Here is a 9,886-nt window from a genome sequence, read left to right as displayed (position 1 = left end):
GATAGAAGGAGAATTGATGCCTTTGAGCTGTGGTGCTGGAGAAGAGTATTGAGAATACCAGGGGCTGCTAGGAAAACAGATTTGTCCTGGAAAGGATTAAACCGGGTGGCTCCTTGGAGGCAAGGATTCTGAGGCTCCATCTAACATACTTTGGACATGTCGTGAGGAGTGACCGGTCCTTGGAGAGGGACATCATGCTTGGGAGGGTGGAGGGACAGCGCAGGAGGGGAAGGCCCTCTATGAGGTGGATTGAGTCAGTGACTGGTATAATCAGGATGGGAGTGTCAGAGACAGTGCGATTGGCACAGGACGGAGCAGAGTTTAGGGCTGTTGTACCTAGGGTCGCTATGAGTCGCCAGCCACTCGACGGCACATAACAACAACAACATCTCTGCTCTCTGCTACCTAAAAGATACGTTATATCATTATATAGTACATCTGTACTGAATATTCTTCTAAGTATTTCAGGAAGCTATCTCAAACACTCATAAAGAGTAGTCAGTAAATCACCTGAACTAGCAAATGTTTTATGTGTACTGTATATAAGGCATCAGTTTATCAATGTCCGTGCTATGCCTATGGACACAGTTCCACTGTAGTTTGCAGTAGTAGTGTTTTCTTCATGAGAGTTTTAGGGAGAGGGCGGATGGTGGGGAGTGGCTTTTTGTGTTGCTGTAGTTGTATCTGAGTTGATTTTTCTTTAGTTTGCCACCTCTAATAATTTCATCAAGTATAAATTGTTCTAAATGTAAACATGTTTGAAGGCTTTGAAGGTAATAATTTCAAAACTCTTTATCTTTTTCCTCAGTAACACTGCCTTGCTGGAAGAAGAACTAAAGAACCTCATCGAAGCATTGATTGAGAATTTTCTTGAGCCCAATAAGAATGGACTGATCTGGCGTTCTGTTTAGGGGTTTAGCAGTACAGCTGCTTACTTTGCACTGGCACATAAAATAGAACGACCAGGAACTCCACACGTTGATCTTTGTATCGGCATTCTCTTTCTTTCTCTCTCTCTCTTTCTCTCTTATTGGGCCAAGTATTTACCCCTCTCCCTTTTTCTTTCTTTTTTGATCAACTAAGCACACTGTTTAAATTGAAGTGGTCTGGAGGAAAATTACTCCAATTTTTCATAATCTTGAACAAAGTTGTTACATGAAAAGTTTATAGTAATCTGTTGTTCTTCCTTTAACAGAAACGTAGTGATACAAAAGTGAATTTTCTTATTAAAGTCTGACTAAGCTTAGTTCTATATTGTAGTTGTGTAGCATGGGGTTTGTGGTTTAAAAAGCAGGTAAATGTTATATAATTGTAGAATTAGTTCAATAAAGTCAGTAGGGACTGGCACTGCTCATGATGGTAAAGTGTCATTATTATATTACAGGTGTTAATGTATAAACTAGAATATTTAAAATAGAATATTTAGAATTTTTCATTTTGAGCAACTGTTATAATATGTGGTTTCAATCTTTGTTTTAAGTTCTCTTGGTGCATTATGTGTATATTTAAAATTCCAGTGTTTGCTGAACATGACACAATAGTGGCAACACTCCTTAGTGACTTTGTTCTTATCAAACTTCTCAGTGCCTTTCTGGGGTCTGGTATGTTCCTGCACTGGACAGAATTTAATTATTTCATTTTCATCCAGTTAAGGAAAATCTTCCAAGCTACATAGGTGCTTCCCTCTCTATGTCAAAAGTTGACTGATTTAAAAATCTTTCATGCAAATAAAAGTCTTCCTAAAAGAAGGCTTAGTATAACTTTAGTTAGGGGTCCTCATGTTAAAATTGTCAGTTATCACAATCTTTAAGCAAAGAAAAAAATTCTGAACTGAGAAAGGATTGCTAGATTTATTTTTTTAACTCTAGATTTATTTAACATTTTGTTTACATTTTAATAATTAGTGACCTTTATTTAATGAAGTAATGATAATTTTACTAGAGAAATAAAACATCCAGATTTAAGTTAATGAAACACAATTATCTGTTTTTAAATTAAAGTCCAGTTTATTCTATATTACTGGTTCCTGTAAAATTTCTAATCACATAACCACTACTTAGATATGATTTTTTTTTTAAATGTGGACAAATATTTGTTGGAAAGTCGATGTGGGTTGACCACAATCTTCAGAAAAAGGCCAGATAGAGGAGTACTGTTCAGTTTTACAGTGTATCTTACCCTATACATCACCACATACTTAAACACATGGCACTTAATTAAGAAGTAACAATAACCAGGCCTTCAGTGCAATAAAACTAAGTGAGTTTTCTGTTGAAGATTGCACTGGTATTACAGAATTTGTTTTTTGGGGGGAGGAAAAAATGTATAAAATTTGAACTGATTAGAATGTTCAATAATGAGGTTTTGGTTTATCACAACTGTCAGCTAACATTTGAGTATAGTTTTCAAATTATTGTGTTGCCACTATTGTTAATTTGTTCCTTTCTTCCTTTCTTGTAGTTGGACCTTATACGACTATAGCTAATAGACAGCTAGTTAGATGTAGATCATCATCTTTTCCTGAATAAGCTTGTTTTTTCAAAGGCTTTTTGTACTGAAGAAGAATGCATAGGATTTCTTGGTTTGTTTGCTTTTAGGAATATATATTGTCATTTAAGAAAAGGCCTATGCTCTATAAAGTGTTATGAAAAATGCTATGTATATATGAAAATATGTATATTTGTATTTAGTACTGTGTTTCATTGAATGAAGAACAGAGTTGAGCTAAAACCACTGTGATTGTTCATTCATATTTACTAAAGCCATGTCATGATTTTAATTCTGTTATGAGGAAAACATTTTTATTTGCTTACTTAAATGTAATGCAACATTGGATCGTCTTAAGGTAAAGAGTTATTTATACCTCGGATATCATGTCAAAATTTAAAAATTCAAAGTCAAAATTAACAAAAGCTTACAGATGTGCCCCAAGTGTAGAGATTGTAGGAATTACTTGATTCTGGCCACACTGTTGAGTCTATCAGAGCATGATTATTTCACAAGAAGTCGACATAGTGAGCGGACACTGCCTAACAGGCTATGATCAGTGATCATTCAAGCCAATCAGGAGAAAAAGTGCTGGCAGATAAGTATCAGCATTGGGAGATTGCATTGCTTAGCTTTGTCTTTCATGAACAGTATCATGAAAACGAATGCTTTCCCATTGCAGAGTGTGCGGAGAAATACTGATATTTTCTAGAGCATTCCGGAAAAGGAAGGAGTTAGTGGGGCAAGACAAAAGCAGAAGTTGGAGTTAAAACAGAAGAAATAATAAACTGAAGGTCAATAAGGCAACAAGAAAGCCTTAATGAGGGACAAGCCTGTCACACTAAAAACAGAGTAAACTGTGTCTAAGTTGTTTACTTGTATTGCTTTATTATTGATGAGTGGATAGCAAGCCAGTAGCTTTTCTCTATTATTGTTGTTGTGTACCATCAAGTCAGAACTGACTCGTAGCTGACCCTCGGGCAGGTTTTCTCCACAGGAGGAGATGGCCATCTTTCTTTGGAGGAGCAGCTGGTGGATTCAAACCATGTGTATTTAGGTTGGCAGCACAGCTCCTCACCATTATGGCATTCCTGTCCCATGACATTAAACTGCCTCTGAAAACCCACTGCATGTCAGCTATGAGTCAATTCTGACTCCACAGTACATAACAATGGCTTGTCTTCCTTTATTAGTGATCATTTAAAAGAGGCTGAGTTTTAGGAAATGAGAAAAAGTCTTCCTCTTACTGTTTTAGTTCATGCTAGGATATTGTTCTGATTTGCATGAGAACTTGATAGTTAGCATAGCAGAAATAAATAAGAATAAAGTATAGACTGAAAAATATAGCCTTTTAAGAAAAAGTTCAAGGATTTATGATCATATAACTGAAGAGGAGAAAGCTGTTGAGATAGTCTTAAGAAGTCTCAAGTTATCAACTGAGGCTTTTATTGACGAATTCAAAATAAGTAACATTACAAAATAGTATTCATTTCTAGTGAGGACAGAACAAGGAGGAATATCTTACTCTCATCAAGTTGGTTCTAACTCTGAGAGGCCTTCCGTCATGTTCCTGAGGCTGTGAACTGAAGTGGTAGAGACTGCCCATCCTTCTCCTGCAGAGGCACTGGTGATCCAAATCCCTGCAGATGCATGACCTTTGAATTCGCAGTGCAGCTTACTACAGACTGTCTCCCCAGAGCTGCATCAAGAAGGAACAGAGGTGTGTTTATAGGAGGGCAGGGATAGTGGCCAGCATGAAAAGTTCAAATTCAGATTTAATAACTTCTTAAACAGGAATTGTCACAATATCCTTTATTTGAGGCCTTTTTAAAAATCATTTTAAGGTAATTAATTTTTTCTAAACAGTAAGGAAGATACTTAAGAGCTTTTTAAATATTTCTTTCAATACTTTTTAAAAATGTGAGTTTGAACAAAGATGATGTATAGAGCTGAACATATCATTTGGATTTCACTCCATATCTGGAAGAGTTTAGCCCACAAAATAGTTGTTTGTGGGTTGTTTTTTTTTTTTATATTTTGTGTAGTGCAATGCATGAGTGCAATGAATATAGTCTTACTGGGTGGTTGTTCTTAATTTAGCCTGGCAAATTGTGAGACTTGAACATAATTTTGTTCATGTTTAAGTATGTATAGCATTGTAATACGATGAGGTTTCTGTTTTAAAGTATTATTTGAGTGTAGTAACTTCAGCAGACAGTCCGAGAAATTGTATACTCTGAAATCTCTTCATATAGAATATTGACTTCCCATTGCTTACATAGGTTGTTTCTGGGATTGATGCAGCAAAGATACTGGCTGAAGTTTCCTGGAGAAATTGCTCTGTGAACTGCTGCTCTTGATATTTCTTTCAAATGTTTTTCTTGATGTTTGTGCTGCTTGAAAAAAATCCAAATTCCACTTGGATACGTTTAATGTTAAGCCTTTTTCTCTCTACCTCCCTCTCTTCTTAGGCACTCCCACGTTGTTACTGTGAAAAGCTGTACTCCTATTATTACCTCACTGATAAGAATTCTTAACTGCACTCATCCAGAATGCTTTAAATTTACTCATAAACTGCATTTGTTTATGGAGTATTGGTTATTTTTTTATTGTCATAATATTTTGGACTTTTAAGAAGTAATTTTAAATCTGTTTCATAACCTATTTTGATCTGTTTTACTTTTGCTGTAAATTTATTATGATCTTTTACTTGTTTTCTGAGCTTGCTGTAGAAACTGATGAGGAAAGAGTTCTATTAATCCCAGTGAATGGTCAGTTGATATATTGTTTTTATTTCAAGCTTCCTTGTATCTTGGTCATCTGAAGCATGAGATGTGAGGGAGTATTTTCACATTTGTAATTCAAAGCATCTTACCAGCAGCCATAAAATGTTTAACTAGAAAGAAGAGAAATCACTAATTTTTTTTACTTTATACAGCATAGTCTAGTTCCAGTTGCAAAGAAAATGGAAAGAAAATCTTTAGAGCAGACTATTAAACTATTCACCATATCATTACATTAATTAACTTGACTTTCCTACAGGAATAAGAAAAATATCTGCAGTGAGGCAAAATAATATATATTGAGTTTGCTTCTCAAAATTCTCTAACAGTATTAATCCTAATACTGAGGGCCTGAGAGCAAAATCGGAAGCTGCTCACCATAAATATGAAATTTTGTTCTGTCTTAAAAATATTAGTGAATTTTACATTCTCCATAATAAAATTTTCATTTTCAAATAAAAAATCATCTCTTCCAGTCTTCTTCAAAACTGATGTTGCAGCCTCCTGATGCTTATCACAGGCTGTGTTCTTGCACTGGCTGGATACAAAGAGGAGGCAGAGTGAAAGACCCTGTGTACACCTCAACCCAGGCCTTGTGCTTGGTTTGTATTGTGAATAGAGTAACATGGCACTAAGGGGAAAAAAAGGCTGATGTTGCCAGAGAAAGGAACACCATCTTTTGAAGTATCCTCTCAATTTTCATCTCTAACTGTCCCTCAACTTCACCATTGCTATATGTCCCTGGGGATACATAAATTTACTGTATCATGAGGTGTAAAAGCATAAAGCATATCCAAGACATTCTGTGCTTTTAGAAACTGACATTCGAAATTATTAATTCCAAATTAAACTGACATGCAGTTCAACCTTATAAAACAGTGTAAGATGTTGGCCACTTTGTCCAATTTAATATATGTGATATGTATGCCTTAATTAAGGAGAATCTAACTATCAACTCCTAGAGCAGAGATCATTATTTCTTTTTTTTTTTAATTTATTTCTGATTTTCTATCCATCCCACCTAGTCTGGTGCTCATATAGAGTGCTTAATTCATAATAGTGGGAATTAAGGAGGTTAAAATGTATATTCAAGAAACAAAACGAAAAATAAGTTTCTAATTAAACTTTAAAAAAACAATTGTTCCCATAATTGATACTCATAATGAGTGATGTTTATTAAGCAGCCTCACCTCTAAATACTCAACTTATTTAAAGAAGACATGTTTTGTTATTTGGAAATTGGATATATGTCTAAATTTTTACACTTAAGTGTTTGCCAAGAAGATTAAGAAACAGTATCTATGTAGACTTAATATCACTCTTCCACATGCCATTTTGAGTCTTCTAGGGCTCCCTTCCAAATGAGCTACAACTAATTTAGTACTATTTGATGTGTTTTGGTCCAATTTATTTTTATCACATGTCTGACACAACATAATAAAACTAAGTTCAAAAGTGATCTCAAGGTCTGACCCCTCTTGTTACTGGCTCGAATGAACTAACTCTGTGTACGTTATTGAACAGACCAGGTAAAATAGACCTTTAAGAATGATTTTTTTAACTGTTGTAGCTTTAATTCTAAAGTGTGCCCTTGTCTTAATTTCTGTCAACATCTTCTCATTTTCACTAAGAATTCACCAGGGTGTATTATGAATACTGCCTGTGAGAATTTGCACTTTAAGTATTTGTGTGTGTGTGGATTTCTTGTGATTTTAGTCAAATGAAGTGTTATCAGTAATAAACAAGTCTCTCTTTATAGTCATGAGTTTCTTTGTCATTTTTATTATCTCAAATAGTGTGTAGTACATAAATTTTCAATCCAAACTGAACATGTTCTTGAAATACCTGCATTGGCATACCTTAGAATCTACTTTGAGTCTAAATGAATATTCTAATTTAGTAGTACTCAGTAATTTTTTTCTTGATTCACTCTTCATAAGTATCCAAGAAATGAGCTAATATTAGCGTTCTTTCAGCCTTTGCCCCCCTTAATCTCTTTTAGTTGTCATAATATGCTTTCTTCATGCTATCACCAGATAATGAAGTAAAATATAAAACTGAAAGACCTGGAAAGCCCTCCAAGCAATAACTACACCTATATATATATAACAGTGGTCTTGGAGTGAGTTTCTAAATTTCTACTGCCTGGCTGCCTGACTGCCTGACTGCCTTCTTAGGCCCCAAAGGCTAGGTGAGTAAGACTATGCTACAAGGTAATTTTATCACTTAATTGAATATTATGAGACTCATATGCAAATCCCCATCTTTAAGCCTTCCAATTTTTTTTTTTTGTTCAGAGTACAAAAAGGTAAACAATTAAGTGGTACTATCTATCTCCATGAATGTCATTTTTTCATTGTTTTACCTCTGTCTGCAGCAATGCAAAGCACATAGCAGGTGCCCAATACACATAGTAGGTGAATGAATACACTTTTATGGGTTTATCTTGCCAAAGAAAAACATTAAATTATTGACTGCATATATATCATTGATAAGTGCTGTCAAATCAGCTATAACTCATAGTGATCCTGTGAAACAGTAGATCCAAACCTTGCCACATCCTATTCCACCCTCACAATCTCAGCCTGCTCAAGTTAATAATAATGAGAAGTATGTATTACACTAACAACTCTTCAGATTTAGGCAACCCACTGCAGCTGTTTATTCTGACTCACGGAACAGCCCCATAAGGTTGCCATGATGATTATCTTTACTGCCACACCTTTCTCCCACAGAGTGGCTAGTGGTTTTGGACTACCAAACTTTAAGTTAGTTGCAGAGTGCTTACCTACTGCACCACCACGACTCATTTTTAGAGGTTTGTAAGCTGCTTGTTCGGCATCTCACCCGGCACTGCTTGCTGCCTGCTATCTATCCCTGACCCACATGGCCTGCTGGAACCTCGAGCTCAGCATTTACTCCCAGCTTTTCCCTAGGGGCCCCATATCCTCTTGACTTAAAACCTCAAGTTATCTTTGGTTTTTCCCTCCCATATATCAATGTCCTTAAATGTAACAGTATCATTGGCCTGAGATCCCTGAAACAGACCAGGAAGCAAACTCAAAACAATAAGACTATTTGCACCCTCCACCCTCAAAGGAGAAGAGCTGGCACATACATAAATAGAAATGTCTTGGGAAGGAGGATTATAATAAATGTTATTCCATATCCTTCCTCAAGCTAGCACTGCCTTTTTTTCTGTTAGTGATGGAATCTTTCTGTTCATCATTGTTTTCTTCTTTTTAACTCTGGTTCTAATCAGTAATCCAATCTTACATGTAATTTACTAAGCTTTTGACCTTTATCTTCATATTGAATTAATTTTACATTTATTTATTGGCATGGAAAGAGGCACTCCAGAAGACTGAGAAATACAGGAGAGGCTGGGAAGCAATATTATTACCAGAACAGTCTATTCATCAGTATTCTCCTTGCATCTCCCACCACAGGGTAGTTCTTTCTGTTTTGGACACAAAGCACCTGAAAAAAAGCCCACACTGGCAGGTTTTAAGTCATGTCTGCCTCCTAACTAACAGGATAGTGAAAGAGGAGGATCTGACTCTCCCTGCGTCTCTCTGAAAAGTGATGAGGGATCTACCACAGTTACACTTCCATCTAGACTGTACACAATAGGAACTTAGGATGCCGACCAAAAATAACAGACGTGCTCTATGGTGCCAGAGCAGAGCGTTAAAGAATACAAAGGAGCTGGGCAAAGGAGGGGAGCATGAAGGCGCAGAGAACCAGTAGCTGGGATCTCTATGTCATTGAGTTTGAGATTGGTTGTTTGTAAGAATGTGAGTGAAGAGTCGGCAGAGGGGCCTCTCTGCTGGGCTGCTTGCACAATAGTTGGGTAGTGAGAGTTACGGAAAGGTTAAGGCAGAGAGATCTCTTGGGAATGCGGGTCATACAATGCAGTGTGATAAAATCTGCCTCTAGAAAGGACTTTAAAGGTCTTTACTCCATTTTCTTCTTGTTTTCATGATGTGACTACCAAATGAGAATGTGTCTGTCTGAAGCTCTCTGGTGATAACTTGCCAAGACAAACTCTTCTCTTTTATAGAGTGGTTCGGAGTGTGTTTTTTCTGTTCTGATGAAATCTGTCCCCTGCAGCTTCTGCTCTTTGATTGCACTTGGAAATTCCTTAGCGTTATACAAGAATCCATTTCCTTTTCGCCCCATGCATTTCCTCCCAGTCTAAATATGCCAGATTCAGCTGCTGGGTTTTATCCCCCCACCCCTTTGCATTATAAAACTCATTACATTTCATTTTTATGAAGACTAGGTGAAAACTTATTTAATTGTGCTCATGTGAAACCAATACCTAGACCAAGAGGCTGTTGTGCAAACAAAACAAGGGAACACTATTGTTTTGTGCCCATAGCTCAGGCTCGGGCGGGTTTTCAGAGGCAGTTAATCTCATGGGAGGAAATCATCCATCCTTCTCCAATGAAGGGAGCACTACATGGTTTAAAATTAAGAAAGGCAACAGCCCAGACCTCATCCATCCGGAGAGCACAGGCCCCTCCACAGTCACAGCCCCAGTTCACACCTGCCTCCCCTGAGTTCACCTTGAATGATGGCATCACTTGGCTCCTGGTCAACGAGGCTCAGGC

General features: G+C 36.7%; 1 protein-coding gene across 1 annotated transcript in view; it reads left to right on the top strand.

Moving 5' to 3' along the window:
- Positions 1-911, top strand: part of PGM2L1 (phosphoglucomutase 2-like 1) — a 90,391-nt gene extending 89,480 nt beyond the window's left edge. Inside the window, exon 14 of the mRNA XM_006885577.1 lies at positions 809-911. Coding sequence (XP_006885639.1) covers positions 809-911 — 103 coding nt within the window. The remainder of the gene's footprint in view (positions 1-808) is intronic.
- The last annotated feature ends 8,975 nt before the right edge of the window (positions 912-9,886 follow it).

The sequence above is a fragment of the Elephantulus edwardii genome, unplaced genomic scaffold (assembly GCF_000299155.1).
Source record: "Elephantulus edwardii isolate Elephantulus edwardi_28Jun2011 unplaced genomic scaffold, EleEdw1.0 scaffold00044, whole genome shotgun sequence".
Classification (NCBI taxonomy): Eukaryota; Metazoa; Chordata; class Mammalia; order Macroscelidea; family Macroscelididae; genus Elephantulus; species Elephantulus edwardii.
Note: the sequence above shows the minus strand (reverse complement) of the source record. Positions and strands in the feature narration are given on the sequence as shown.